The sequence below is a fragment of the Thermobia domestica genome, chromosome 5, assembly GCF_964235325.1.
Source record: "Thermobia domestica chromosome 5, izTheDome1.hap1.1, whole genome shotgun sequence".
Classification (NCBI taxonomy): Eukaryota; Metazoa; Arthropoda; class Insecta; order Zygentoma; family Lepismatidae; genus Thermobia; species Thermobia domestica.
This window is the reverse complement of record NC_137458.1, coordinates 97271484-97287435: the sequence shown is the minus strand read 5'-3', so window position 1 is coordinate 97287435 and position 15952 is coordinate 97271484. Positions and strand designations below refer to the sequence as shown.

Genomic DNA, 15952 nt, shown 5'->3' with positions numbered 1-15952 from the left:
TCCATAGAGTAGGAAGAGTGTGTCAGTAATGTACACTCTTGTTGATCAATGGCAGTAGGGTGTTCTTGCTTAGTGTGAGGACGTGCATTAGCATGTTCCAGGAGCACTCCTTTCGCCCATTTTTCTGGTCATTTCTTTTGAATAGCACGGCGTAAACCGCCTGTGGTTTTCCACATACGCTGCTATGTTAATTGTGGTTCAATTTTTCAGGCAGTCGATCAAGATAATGCCTCTCATGTCCAGAACACTGTCGCCATACGCTTCCCAGTTGAAGGTGTTCGAAATTTCTTTGGCAGTGGACTGTCATGAGATTCCACTGAGTTTATTGCTGCTTCATCGTCGGCTCATGATAATGGAGCCAAATCTCATCACCAGTCACAAGCTTAGACATGAAATCTTCGGGATCATGATCGTGGCGTTGCGAAAGTTCCCTGCACTAGTTCACGCGAGATTGCTTTTGCTCTGCAGACAAGAGTTTTCAAACCTATGTTGACTGACCTTCCCCAACTGTAAGTGGTTGTGCACTGTGCGCTACAGAGTGTTTCTGGTCTGTCCTGTAACAGCCTCCATATCAGGAAATGTGATGCATTTGTTCTCTCTATCACGGCGATGACGGCTGGTGTTGTTACTGTTGTTTTCCTTCCAGAACTGCTCCTCTTTTTGGTCGAGGTGCTGCCCACTTTCCATCCTTACCCAGTTCTACCCAGTTTTCCACGACGGTCCATGTTCTTCACACACTGCTACAAATTGCCTATGGATTTCAGCAACGGCCACGCCCTCTTTCTACAATATCCACGATGTCCATCCAGCACTGTCCTTCATAATCACTTTCCATGTTGTCCGTTAGTAAAATTCTCCTGGCCAGCCGTTCCGAACCCAGTTCCCAGTCACTCTCCCAATTGGTTATAAAAGTTATTTGCCTTTCCACCTACAGTGATCCACTGCTCATGGCACGAGAAAAGAAACTGTAAATCATTATAGTACACACCTCATGTATAACTACAAAGTAAAGGTTCATATTAAAACTACTTTCCAGCATGTCTATCAAGTCTCTTAACACCTTTCTCCCGTTGTGACACAAGTTCTAAAATACCGTGTTAATAGAAATCCGTCTTTCGGGAGTATAACCATCTACGCACAACCAATTTCACTCTGTTATCAGGAATCAATATGGTTGTGAATTGTTATGTTCAAATTCCCGGATGCGCACTGCGTGTCAGGCGTGTAGTAGTACGCTCGGGACTCAGCACATCGAGAAAAGAAACTTATGTGCAATACGTAAAAACATAGGTTACATGCATATATCCGTTAGTTTTTGGACTTACAACCGCATATAACACTCTGCAACAAATGTATAACTGAAAACGTATGTTTTATACGTGCTCTCCATGTACGTGTTCCGCATATAGGTACTTTTCGTACGGAAGAAAGAACTGTATATAGGCGGTCAGGATCTCACATACAGATAGATGTGTATAACATACATAAACGTATGTAATATACGGAAGACTGTTAGATGTTCGATATCCAGCAACGACATTATGTAACATCTAAGCGGGAATAGGACAGTGTGTATGTAGCACGTGGATAAGGTATGCTCTGTACAGAATTTCATAGTAAAAAATGGATTCAGTATATTTGTGTAATATAGCGCTGTTCGGATAATAGATTTTTCTCACTGCACGTGTTAAGTTACATTCCACCAAAAACGTGTCCTCATTCAGTGTAGCGTGCTTGATGATCCAGGCTTGTTATAGTTGGTGTTATAAATGGATGCTAAACCAAAGTGATTAAAACAGATACAAGTTTTATTTTTCTTTCTTAGTGAAGTGTAAATTATTTTCTATTTCAGTAACGAAGGTTCGAGTGGCATGTCCGTTGCAAACTTACTTTGTTCAAGAATTTCAGAAGAGGTCAAGTCTGGAGACATCAATTTACGAAACCGCCACCGCTCCATCTCCAGATGCTTCCCTAGGTAGCGTCAAATCCAAGAAAGGGGAGAAAGGAGATTCGAAACCTGCTACTAAGGTTTTGCTTCCAATTTAATAATTATTATATTTTTATACACAGGGTTGAACATTTAGCTTCAAATGCTCATGTAAATTATAAATTAATAGATAAAAATTGCTGAAACTTTGTACGATGCAAATATCGACAGGAATAAATCATATATATACCAAACAAAAATTTGCAATGCCATACTTCATACTTATTATTCAATGTCTGAAACTAAGAACGCTATAGTATCTTCAGCATCCAAACTTCAAGGTCTCTACACCAGTAATAATGCAGTGAGAGGAACTGGCAAAGCACATGCAAAGTACTGTAGTGCCAATTACTGGGACCATGATACGACGATTTCAAATAAGTAGGAAGAAGTTACGCGGGGAAAAATACGTTCTTAGTTTGTAACACTGCATAGCAAATGTGGTAACACACATTTTTGTTTCACATGTGCCACGTGCAGATTTGAAATATGACATGCAAAATTGAAAAATAATACAACTTAATATGGCCTGACAGCACTGTAAATTAGTTTTCCCCTATAATAGGAGTTTTTCAATTTTGAAATAATATGCATATTTACTTTAGTGCCTTCTAATCATTGTTTAGATTAAAAAACTGAATGATTACAGGTGAAAGAGAGGTATATTCCTATAAAATTCGAAGTTCCCTAATTTAAACTAGTTGTGCTTCACGTTGTAAAACTTATTTGAAATTTTCATCGCATACTCTTCACTAAAACACCCAGGACAAAAAAAACAAGGATAAAAAATACGAAGTGTGTACTTTATCGGTCAATAAGGTGTTACATCACAATGGGCATGAATTACAGCTTTGATTTTCTATGACATGCTGTCAATGTGGAACAGGATAAAATTCAAGTTCCGTTTGACCCATTTCTGGAACAATTGGACCCGCAGAGAGCCAACATGAGAGTACTTTGATGTCTCCTCTTCACCGCCCGTACCAACATGTCCTAAATTTACTCGATAACGTTGAGATCAGGTAAATTAACGGGCCAGGTGAGATGTAGGATATCCATCTCATGTTCAGCAAACCATTCCCGCACAACAGTGGCTCGGTGAAAGGTGCAGTTGTTGTCTTGATACTGGGACTCTGGGATATGACCATCTCCCAGAAACTGGACACCTCATTATCATGAATGAACATGTAATCCAAAAACTGCATGCAGTTGGGCGCCTCTATCAAGGGACCCACACCAGCACTCGAAATACACACGTACAACATGACAATGCTACTCCCTTCTGTACAGTCGTTTGCACGCATTCAGCTTTGTAGGCTTCTCTGGGCCGCTCCATCACCCTGGAACGGCCGTCATTGGAATAAAATCAGGACCGGGATTCGTGTGACTAGAGTATGCGGCGACACTGGTCTCTAGTACAGTTGCGATATTCCCTCGCCCACGATAGGTGATTTTTCTTCTGTATGGCAGTCAGCCTGGGACGTACCCTGGCAACGCAACTGAATATGTCTACACGGTGCAGTTCTCGTCGCAGACTTCGTTCAAAGTCTTAACAACTCTTTCTGCAGTAGTTCTCGCCGTGTTTGGAACCGTTTAGAGGTAGAAATTCTCTCCAGATATCTATGGACGCGCTAGGGCTTGATCGGTTTCCTGCCACTGTTGCTCCAAGATGATTGGCTTCTGCTAGAACTTCACTCTATAGACAGTACTGATCGTGGATTCGGACACGTTAACGAACTGCACTCTCTTCCCCCACAGTGTATGCCCATGTTCATGCACGAAGACAATGGTTCCCTTTTGCCACTCCGCCACATCCCTTCTTCGGCCTATGGTTCAACCTGTAATGAAATGATTCTTGTCTTACTAGCCACTGAAATGATACGTGTAAGACATCAGCATACGTGTCTTACTAGCCACAAACTGTCACAAGTAACAAACGGTATTCATATTCGCGGTATCTACAAGCGTATTGTTCTGCTAGATCACTTTCCACAAGTCCCCTAGAATATCCACTGACTTCTGCTAGAACTTCACTCTGTATAGACAGTACTGATCGTGGATTCGGACATGTTAACGAACTGCACTCTCTTCCCCCACAGTGTATGCCCATGTTCATGCACGAAGACAATGGTTCCCTTTTGCCACTCCGCCACATCCCTTCTTCGGCCTATGGTTCAACCTGTAATGAAATGATTCTTGTCTTACTAGCCACTGAAATGATACGTGTAAGACATCAGCATACGTGTCTTACTAGCCACAAACTGTCACAAGTAACAAACGGTATTCATATCCGCGGTATCTACAAGCGTATTGTTCTGCTAGATCACTTTCCACAAGTCCCCTAGAATATCCACACTTCGTAATATTTTGCCGGGGTACTCATTTTCTTTGGAATTTCCCAATAATTCCGACTGATTGAGACTGCAATTTGTCAAGAGTAAGGAGTGAATTTACTTGTCCCCGATTTTCAAAAAAAATGTTTCACATTTACTTCCATACAAATAATTCGATTTAGATAAAAATACGCTGTATACTTTATTGGAGTTTTTTCCACAATGCCTGGTGCTTGCGGTTGAATAGTTACCAATTGAAACTTATGTGAATTTGATTTAAGTTTAGCGTCCTGTTCAGCAGCGAAACTATATGAGATGTGTTCAGCGTTTTAGCTTTGTATCTTTGTAAATGTATTATAAATTATCATTTCACAAACTCTGAAGACTTGTCTGATTGAGAACTTGAACAATTTGCTGTATTAGAAAATATACATTAATGTAAAAATTATGTGCTCATGTTACAAATTTTATCTTATTAAAAATTTACTCTTTACGTTAAGTTACACTTCTTTCGTAAGAAACTATTTTCAATATGATATCAATTACGTTTGTACCTCTTAAATACGTTTGTATAACATATAGTATTTTGCAGGGAGCACCCTCAAAATCGGTAGAATTAGTCTTAAGTGCAGAGGAAATTCAACAAGGAGATCCGATGTTCATAGTCGCTGAGGTAGAACTTCACAAGCCAGTTGTTCCGAAACGTAAACCCGAACAACTTTGTGAAGAGTAAGTAAAAACTTAGTTCCCTAAATATTCACACTGTAAACGTATCCCTAAAGTTTCCTGAACTTCGTGAAGCGTCTGCCAAAATCTTAGTTATCTATATATTCACATTGTAAAGGTATTCAAGATTTCTGAACTTTGCGAAACGTAAATAGTAAACTTAGTTATCTAGATATTATTATTCCAGATTTATTTAAGTGTTTACATAGCACTTTACTTCCAGATTTTGTTGCACTATTGTAACTAAGCTAGACTCAACTTTAACTCCTATCAATACTAAAACGAAAATGAAGTTAATAATTTCTATAATTATTTGTGTCTATAGTTTCAACTTGTTTTTCTGGTTTCTGGATTATTCATATTTCCTAGTGAAAAAAGCTAAATAACAATAGTAAACCTTCATCTTACACGTGTTAGAAAGTTCAGCAAGTGTTTTAGGTGTAAGATTATTCATATATATAATATACTGAATAATTTAGCTGTAATATACTTTATCTTTACCAAAGAGATGTTAAAACCATCTGCGGAAATTCAACACTTTTATACACACTAATTTTCCATCTGAGGAGTAAAAAGTTATTTTGTACATCTGGCAGCGATGACTATTCCACTGTGTATGGAGTTTTTTTCAGTTGTGCGAGGAAATGTTGATAAGTTCAGAATGTCGTGGTATTGTTTCCAGATAGTATGTAATAAGTGGAAAATCGATACGAGCGTAGATTGGTTGTTTGGGATAGAGTTTTGTGTGTTTTGTATCAGCGACGCTATATGAGGTGTGAACTACAGTTTAAGGTGGAATCCAAACCATCGTAATGCGGTAAAATTTCAAGGCTCTCTCAGGAGGAATCGAATCCGAGACTTCTTGTACCAAAGGCCGCTCTACCCGCTAGACCATCGGTCAGGGTGATAGATGCATGAAGTTAAGAATTTAACTTGATGCATTACATGATTACTAAGGTATAGTACGTACTGAAAAATATAGCCTGATTTGATAGTAGTTGTGCTAAAACGAACAAATAAACTTTTACCAGTAATACGTACAATATTCATACAATGAGTTAAAAGACTAATGTACGTCCTCGATTGTGGTGGAGTATGTAGCACAACAGTAATTAAGGTAAGATATTAAATAATATATAAATATTCAACAGTATAGTCAGTGTATACCTTCACAAATGATATTTTCTAAAACATTTATTAACTTTTTTCTACTTATATTTTTAACTTGCTTACTTTTACTTCTATTATTTTCTTATTTTATTATTCTTAACATACTTAATTCCTGCACTTACTTATTGAAATGTTTTGAAGAAATTGATGAATTACGTTTCAGCACGGAGAAAATATAAACTGAAATATTCTAGTTTTACGTAGGAAAGGAGCTTAATTACTAAGTTGACATGCTACACCTTTTTCTGATGAAGTTTTGAGACTTTTCAAAAGAGAATTTGTACTGGAAACTTTTACTGTAAAATGCTTGTAGTAGTAAGTAACTTTGTTTTGCAGTAGTAACAAGTAATTAACGACTGTTCATTGTGTATTTCTTGGTTTTATCATAGAATGTTTAGATTTATATTTTGCTTTAAGTTTTATACCTGTACTAGCATATAGTACCCGCTTCGCTGGGTTGAAATGAAAATTTAAATGCACAAGTCCGTATCTCATGTGTTTAGTACCCGTAAAATATGCTGTTTTCGTTTTTAATGGAATCGATTTAAACGGCATCGGAAAGATCATTGATCATCTCGGTGACCTCGAAAACCATGGATTCGACACTAATATTGGTCATTTTCGATCATTTTATTATTTCCCCCTCCTCATTTTTGCTGGTCATGGCATCGAAAGTGTCACCGTTCATCTCAGCGACTCCAAAAAAATATGCATTCAGCACTAATAACGGCCATTTTTGATCATTTTTAAATATTTCTTTCTCCCCTCTTCAAGTTGTCGGGTTTAATTTGAATTTAAACGGGATCGAAATAATCACTGTTCATCTAAGCGACCCAGAAAACTATAGATTAGACACTAATATTGGTTCTATCATTTTCAAATGTTTATCCCCTCCCCTACGTTGTACCTTCCCCTTCCCAACTATCAGGGCTGAACTTGGATTGAAACAGTATCAGAAGTGTCACTGTTTCTCTCATCGACCCCGACAACTATGGATTCAATATCGGTCATTTATGATCATTTTTATATTTCTCTCCCCCTCCCCTCCCTTACATTGCATAGTCAAAATGAATAGCCTAAACTAATCATTGCCCCTAGATTCATGTATGTTGAAAATTTGATCGAGATTGGACGAGTGGTTCAAGAGTGATGAAGTCACAAAGGCAGTCATTTTTATTTTAATCTTTTACTTACATCTCCCCCTCCCCCGTAGCTAGGTTGCGTCGTCAAAGTGAAACGATAAAAAACACCCAAGGCCCGACTCTCATATATGTTGAAAATTTGATCGAGATTGGTTGCGTGGTTCAAAAGTTAAGTTTTATTAGTTTTTATTTATACGTCCCTCTCCTCTCCACCTCCCCTAGGATCTACCGTTAAAGTGAAATTACAATTTTTTTTCAGACCCGAACCTCATAGATCTTGAAAATTTGATTGAATTAGGTCGGATAGTTCAAGAATTATTAAGTTACAAAATAGTCATTTTCAGTCTTATATAAATTGATTTTTATATATCTCCTCCTCCTTCTCCTCCACTACTTTTCTTCGTCAAATTTAAATCATAAAAACAATTCCACGCCTGAACCTCGTCTATGTTGAAAATTTGATCAAGATCGGTGGAGTGGTTCAGGAGTTATTAAGTTTTATTTATTTTTATGCCCCCTCCCAGCCCTCAGTTCTACCATCAATGTCAATAGCCTAAAACCAGCCCAATCTCGAACCTCATCCATGTTACAAATTTGGTCGATATCGGTCAGGCAGTTCAGGAGATTTAGAGTCACAAATATAGTGATTTTCAATTTTATATATATTGATTGATAAGCATTAATTTCGTATTAAGTAATATCTCGGATAATATAAGATGTTCGACTGATAATGGTAAATTTGGTGTTATAAAAGTGATTTTGAAAATAAATAAATGTTTTAAATTAACTGAATCATATTGTTAACTTGTATTGAAGTTAAAATTTATTGAAGACCAGGTCTGACGGTTAAATTACATCCTGGTTTGTTATGCCGAAATGTGGTGTGCATTATCGAAAGACCACTGAACATAGCGTATAGTTTCCAAAAGTTAATTTATTCTTTTCAAAAACTAGAAAGTTATTACTGTTTAACGGGGAAAAGATTTTTCAAAGATAAGATATAGGCAACTAATTGATAGATCTGATTGACCTAAACAAAATACTATGGTTGAATGTAAAACCTAACACATAGTGTTGAAGAAAATCGGGGAAACCGACTGTGTATATAAAACAAGATTTGCCAAACTCAGAGAGTAAAATTATCGACTTTCGTCAAAGTTATCGTATATTACAAAAAAATTATTATATATTCGTTATGCATGTGAAGACTGTATAAACAAGCATAATATTACTAATAACACCAATAAAATATAGTTTAGTTTAACATCAGTTTCCAACTCTAAATCGGCGTCACTGTCCTCACCATTTTAAAATTCTTAACACTCATCTGAACACCTACCTCCTAAAGATAATTGAATTTTGAAGAACGAATGTAGGGTTCTCATTCGCCAATTCCCAAATATTTAATGATTTATTTTAGCGGGAATGACTGTTGAAACATAAGGGTGTGTGTTTCATAATTATCTAATGAACATCTACAACTTACTTTAAGCCTGTAAACTTAAAACTTGATTCAGAAAGACAATCACGCAATCTATTAAGGTAAAATTCATATTGAAGCAAATCCTCGTCAAGATTTCTATTTTGAAACTAGCAATATGACAGGATATAGTAAAGTTTACGAGATAAAGGTAAACATATAAAGTAACTCTTAAACTTTAATTCCTGTTTAACTAAACTATTGTTCACAGCCGTGTGCACCAACGAAGTTTAAACGAGCGTTCACTTAAACGCGTTCTACATTAAACTTTCAAGTTTAAACGTGGTTCCAGGACTTTTGTTGCGCCATTGAAAGTCGAAGCTCAGTACATGTCGTTTAAGTAAACTTCGGTCAATTTGTAAAATCGACTCTGATTGGTTGTCGTCTTTTGTCTCTAATCTTCGTTTAACAAAGTAACAAATAAAGATAGCATACCGCATGCCGGCCTTTTCGACTTTCGAGATTGTGTGCATAGAGTTGTCAGTAATCTAATTTCAGTGATCGTAATTGTGATGGAGAAAATAATAAAACCGGGAGCAAAATTTTTTTTACGAACACGATAAATATATTGTAATTTCATTAGTGGAAAAATGCAAAGACATTATTGAATGTAAACAGGCTGCCTTGGATCAACGAAAGTTAAACCCGCAAATTCGGCCGTTCAAGCTAAAACCAAGTTTATCCAATATTTGTCCGAGACTTAACTTTGAAAGTTGTTGGTGTAACAGACATTTATACCGAGCTTGGTTATGACCCTTGTTAAACAGTTGAACTTCGTTGATGCATACGGCCATCAGAGTTAATGAGATATAGTTCAAAATGCACATTAAGTCCTAAATTTTAATTCCTGTATAACTAAAATATTGTCCAGGGTTAATGTGATATAGTCCAAAATACACATTAAGTCCTAAATTTTAATTCTTATACAAGTAAAATATTGTCCAGAGTTAATGAGATATAGTTCAAAATACACATTAAGATCTAAATTTTAATTCCCGTATAACTAAAATATTGTTCAGAGTTAATGAGATATAGTCCAAAATACACACTAAGTCTTTAATTCCTATGTAACTGAAATACTGTCAGAGTTAATGAGAAATAGTACAAAATACACATTAAGTCCTAAACTTCAATTCGTGTGTACCTAAAATACTGTTCAGAGTTAATGAAATATATTACAAATTATACATTAAGTCCTAAACTTTAATTCCTGTGTAACTAAACTGTTGTTCAGAGTTAATGGGATATAGTCAAAATACACATTAAAGCCTAAACTTTAATTCCTATGTAACTAAAATATTGTCCAAAGTTGGTACACTTATCAGTCAATAAATGATAATAAGCTAGAGAAAATATCCAATGTGAACCCATTTATGCTAATTTTATGATGCCAAAAACTATTTCATTCGTTGCTAATTACAATTGGCAGTGTTTGTCCCGCTCGAAAATGTCGTTTATTTCTATACTGTAAATGTAAAAAATATACCCCTTAAATAACACATTGTATTGTAGTCTCGATCTAAAGACAGCAGCCACTTGCTCACAAAGGGAAGCCGCCCCTATGTGCAGTTTCTCTTCATACTGTCCTGTTTGGTTTCTTTTTTTCTCTCCCTTGAAAACTAACTTAAAGACAATAAACTGAACCCAATCTGTAGCCAAATCTTTTTGAATGATCCTTTTTTCTTTCATTCCTTCTCTTAGAAGGAAAACAGATTGAGATACGACTGGTTATCATCCGAGCGCGCTTTCTATATCTATTCTTGTTTGTGTTTCCTTAAAGGTGACACATATGCTTCTAGTAGCTATACGCATACTACTTGAATTAGTTTTGAAAATTAAGCAATTTGTAAGAAAAAATTAAAAAAATACTTGTATTTTTATCACTTCTTTTGTTTCTATAGCATTGCAGATTACATCCCCGAAAGGAAGAGATTACCAGAAAAAGTAATAGCTCTTCAGTTTGCTGAGGAACACTATCGAATGTGTATCCATAAACTTTCTAATTTGATTACCGAGCATTTTAAACATTATGAAATACAACAGTCGAAAAAGACGCCCAGCGTTCCCAAAGACAAACTAAAACATGATTTTTTAATTTATCTTCTTGAGAAAGGAATTTATCAGTCTATCAAGGAAGAGCTTAGGAAAGAAATTGCCATTCTTCTTAGAGAAAAATGTGGCCATAATATGAAGTTTAAGACAGAGTATGAGTTTCAGGTAAGAACATTTTTTGGTAAAATTAATCTTCCTCTTCTTCTTCAATCTTGTGAGATCAATTTTCACGTCTCTGGCTCAAGTAAATCCACCGTTGAAATATGTATACTCTTATTTTAGTTAACAGTTTATAAACCGAATTTTACACTTCCAACTTAAGCGAATCCTCACATTGGGCACTTACCCATAAGTAGAAGAGGAAATCTGAATGTTATAAAATTTACCCCAGTTTTCCCTCTTAGGAGCAGAATATTCGAAAATTCTGAAAAGTGTGTTCCCTTATATTTATATGAGAATTTATATACTTAATTTCACATCTCCAACTTGAGCGAATTCCCATATTCAGCACCTTATGAATAAATAAAAGGTAATTTGAATATTACTAAAATTGTCCCCCTTTCCTCCCTTAGGCGCGAAATTTTCGTAAACGCTGAAACGTGTATTCCCCTAACTTTTATTTAATAGTAGACCCTATGTATAACGTATTTCACTTCTTCAACTTCAGTAAATTCTCTCATTGAACACTTCCTAAATGAAGAAAGAAACATTTAGATTTTATAGAAATTATCATTTTTTCCCCTTAGAACCAGAGTTTTCGGAAACGCTTAAAGAACACGTGTCCCTTACTTTTATTCAAGAATTTATACATCGAATTTTATACATCTAACTTACGCAAGTCCTCACATTCGGCATTTTGTGATTAATTAAATAGATGTGACTTATCCGGCTGCAATGATGTGAACAGACTTGGCTGGGAAATGGCTGAAATTTAGCTTATATGTAGAAGCTCCTATGTAGGTTCTATATTTCAAAAGCAAATTGTCCTAAAATGGATAGAACATTGTTTGAAACCATGAAATATTAACATTAATGTCCATGAAAAACCAATGAAAAATTAACAATTCCTCCACTTATCTCAAAAACCAAAAGAGGAAGATGGCTGAATTTCAGCTTAAATATAGAAGAAATTGTATAGATTGTATATTCGAGAACCAAATTGTCCTTAAATGGATGGAACATAGTCAAAACGCACGAAACATTAACATTAACGTCAATGGAAAACATTGAAAAACAAATAATTTCTCCACTTATATCAAAAGCGTATAGAAGAAACAATGTAAATTCTATATCGCAAAAGCAAATTGTGCTGAAATGGGTGCAACATAGTCAAAAAGTACGAAACATTATGTCATTAATGTCAATGGAAAATCAATGGGAAAACAAATAATTTCTCCATTTATCCCAAAAACCAAAAGAGAGAAAGATGACTGAAAATCAGCTTAAATATAGAAAAGGCTATGTAGATTATACATTCAAATAAGAAATTGTCCTTCAATGGATGGAACACAGTAAAAGAATTACAAACCATGGACTTTAAAGTCAATGTAAAATCAATGAAAACAATGAAGTCATCCACATATCTCAAAAACTATTAAGGAGATGGCTAATTGAATGCTTATTGCAAAGACAAAATAAAGAGCTTAAAAACGATATATAATGTGTAAGGTAAATATGGATAGAACATTGGCAAAGGTCAGGTTGTTTGAATTAAATCAATAATAATGGTAAAGTACATGCATCTTCTTCGAATTACCAAGGAGGCCCCACGCAGAGGTTACGTGGTTGAAATACGTTGCATCTGGATTTGGAATCTCCATACTCGATTTAGCACGCAACATGATTTTTGGCTTGATGACATGTACAGTCTGGTCCTTATGGCAAACAGGGTAGGCCCTCTCAACATGGTTGAAATAACCCTCTTTTTCCCTTTCTGAAGGGAATTAATCAGACACGCTGAAATACCTCTGTACTTATTCTTAATTAAAAGTCTGTATATCGAATTTTATATCCCCAACTTAAGCGAACGTTCACATTCGATACTTTCGCATTAAACAAAGTGGAATTTGAATATTTCATAAATGCCCCTCCTTCCTCCATCCTTTATGCTAGAAGTTTCAAGAGCACTGAAACACGTTTCCTATATTTGTAAAGAAGAGCTCACGTGTCGAATTTCATCGCTCTAACGCCAAGCATCCGTTAGATACATTATTATCGGGGACAAACTTTGAACCTGCCTTTACCCTCCTTAGGACTGGCACTTATAAAACTCCTTCGTTATCCCTTTCTTTTGTGATAATAGGAGTACTCTCCACACTTCCTCCCTCTCCACACTTCACATTAATACCTATAGTAGTATAAGCTGGGTGATGGTGAGTCACTCACTTCTACTCTTTTCCTATTTATAATAGTATAGATTACGATATTATTTTTTAAAAAGAAAATCGAAAGAAAAAACCGAGTAGATGGAATCGTTCCCTTTCTAATCCGTTAATTCAAAATAGTCTCAAAAGACTGCTATTGTTTTCTTGCTCTACTTGAAAAAGGTCGCTTTGCTTGACAGAAGCAACGAAACTATTGATTAGGGGAAATTAATAACTGCCTGATATTAGGACAGGGAAAATTCCGAAAAAAGTAGTTTCAAATTGTTTATTAAAAGGACTGATTTCGGGACTAATATTTACAGATTGTGGTATAATTGGTTGAGTGACAAATTTTAAAAACAAATGACGAACATTTTAAAATTGATTAAATAAAACCTCAAGACTAATATAGTTTGCGAAACGTTTTTGCCAATACTTTTTTTTTCACTTTTTATGTGTAATCCAGTGTAAGAAGTTTCGATGTTTTTCTCTTACATTGTTTTTATAGATTTCATTACTTAACTAGCTAGTATTAGTAAATTTTTGTTTGCCATAACGTTTGCATATCAAGCCTTGTGGGTAGTTGCTGTATAGCTCCATATATAAAAGTTAAAGGGTTCTGTCACGAACATTAATTCTTCTCTTGCAAACTCTTGATTTATGTTGTGAAGTGAAAAGGTGAAAATTTTATACTATTACAGACTTTCTCTACCCCCTCCTCAGAAATACGTAAATGTGCATTTATTAAATGAAGAAATAAATATAAAAAATGTACATCAAGAAGAAAATAAGATAGGACCATTGAAGAAGGCAGGAAGAGATTTGTTGGTATAAGTAGCAAATAATTAAACTTACAACTCTTTGTGACGCGTGGCATGTGGCAACAGTGGATCAGAACTCATAACGGTTAGTAGCATATGGGCCGATCATTAGCGGTCAGAATGGCTGCAACATGGCGAAGCAACGAGAGGATGCCCTCCTGGGGTATGTCAAACCATGCTTCTTTGACAAGCTACTGCGCCTCATCAACTGTAGCTGGCGAAAATCGCTGATGTGAGAGACGTCGTGCATCCATCGACTAGAGGTGTTCGATCAGCGAGAGATCGGAGCAATGTGTTGGCCAAGGAAGCAAGGGAACAATACTTTTGGCCAGGAAGGTAAGTCAGAACGTACAACATGAAGGCTCGGGTTACACTACTGAGATATAATTCCGAGCAAGAACTGCATAAAAGGGACCATAATCGCATCCAACACCTCATAATGGACTGTTCGTTGATCAAGTGTAAGTCAGTACATAGAATGAAGGAGCAAACACGGCACTCAATGACATCCGCATTTCGGTGACGGTTCAACGTGACAATCGAAAATGTAGTCGTCCCCCAACCAAATACAGTCGTCTCGGTAGCACCAGACACAGATGCGGCCGCTATGACGCTCCATACAGAAGTTGGATTCACCTTAAAAGAATATGTCCTGCCATTTGTCTCTCCCATGCCTATACTGTTGATCAGCGGAAGCCACAGAAATTGGTGCGTGCAAATATGCCCTGCTCTGCAAGATGGCGTAGAATTGTTCGTGGGGAAATTGGACACTGTGCAATAGCCTTCAGTGTTGGAACCAGTGTGTGGAATGTGACTCTCCGACTCTCCAGAGCTAAGGCATAAGCCGTCTGCCCCTGTGGTCTGTCGTATACTGCGGTCGTTCAGATCCAGCGTGTCATTGTGAACTGCATTCGTGGATTCATCTAATCCATATGTTATAACTCTGGTCTTACTCCGCCAATACGGGCACCAGTGTAATTTAAGAATAAGCCACATTCGCGATACACCATTCCTTCGTTCGCGATCGAAGAGGTCAAAACCTGTTTGAAGGAGTCTGTGTTTGACAAGGAGGCATCTTTTGATCCTATTTACACACTCACGTCACACCAACCCACGTCTATCATTGAACTGTGGCTCGCTGACCATCCTCCGCTTGCTGACACTAGACGGCATAACTGGCATCTCTCCTGCTTCACGGTGCTATTGTGTTAATTCTTTATTTGTCCTTCCACGTTCTACATATTCTGTACATTTGGACTTACTACGATATTTCCTTCCTGGTGTTGCATTTTTAATGGCGAGCAGTGTTGGGCGTTTTGATGCACAGTATATCAAAAGTTCATTTTATACTTCAATTATTTAACTCTTCATTCCATTCGATAAAGTAATATTTTTCCTTTCCCGACTAATGTATTTCTGTTTTCTATATCATTGTTCAGAACTATTTAGAATCCTGGATACCTTAAGAAATATAATACAACTAAAGCTTTACATCTAGCATGTTTCATTTATTTTCAGAACTTTTCATCCGAAATTTACATCTACTTAGTAGAAGAAATGCACAAAGTTCTTAATAGTCTAATAGCAGGTGGAGAGCCTCCTGAACCGTTGCCATATCTTGTTACATGCGAAGACTTACGTTATTTTGCGAAAGAGGCGATCGAAGAAGAGAACTTCCACAGCGCTGAGAAGCTCCTACAAGAGGTAAGTATTAAGCAAACCATTTTTTATTTTGTTCTTTTTTCTACATTGTTCACTCACAACTTGAATTTTATGACTTACCCAAAGAATGAACACAATATCAGATGGCAATAATGAAACCGGGTTGATTTCTTTTATCACTTCAGTTATGTCGAGACCAAGAGTACAGGTTATAAC

General features: G+C 36.4%; 1 protein-coding gene across 1 annotated transcript in view; it reads left to right on the top strand.

Moving 5' to 3' along the window:
* LOC145686026 (cilia- and flagella-associated protein 70-like) overlaps nucleotides 1–15952 on the top strand; it is a 142445-nt gene that overhangs the window by 72298 nt on the left and 54195 nt on the right. The window contains exons 9-12 of the mRNA XM_081758876.1: nucleotides 1853–2028; nucleotides 4913–5049; nucleotides 10740–11055; nucleotides 15593–15778. Coding sequence (XP_081615002.1) covers nucleotides 1853–2028; nucleotides 4913–5049; nucleotides 10740–11055; nucleotides 15593–15778 — 815 coding nt within the window. The remainder of the gene's footprint in view (nucleotides 1–1852; nucleotides 2029–4912; nucleotides 5050–10739; nucleotides 11056–15592; nucleotides 15779–15952) is intronic.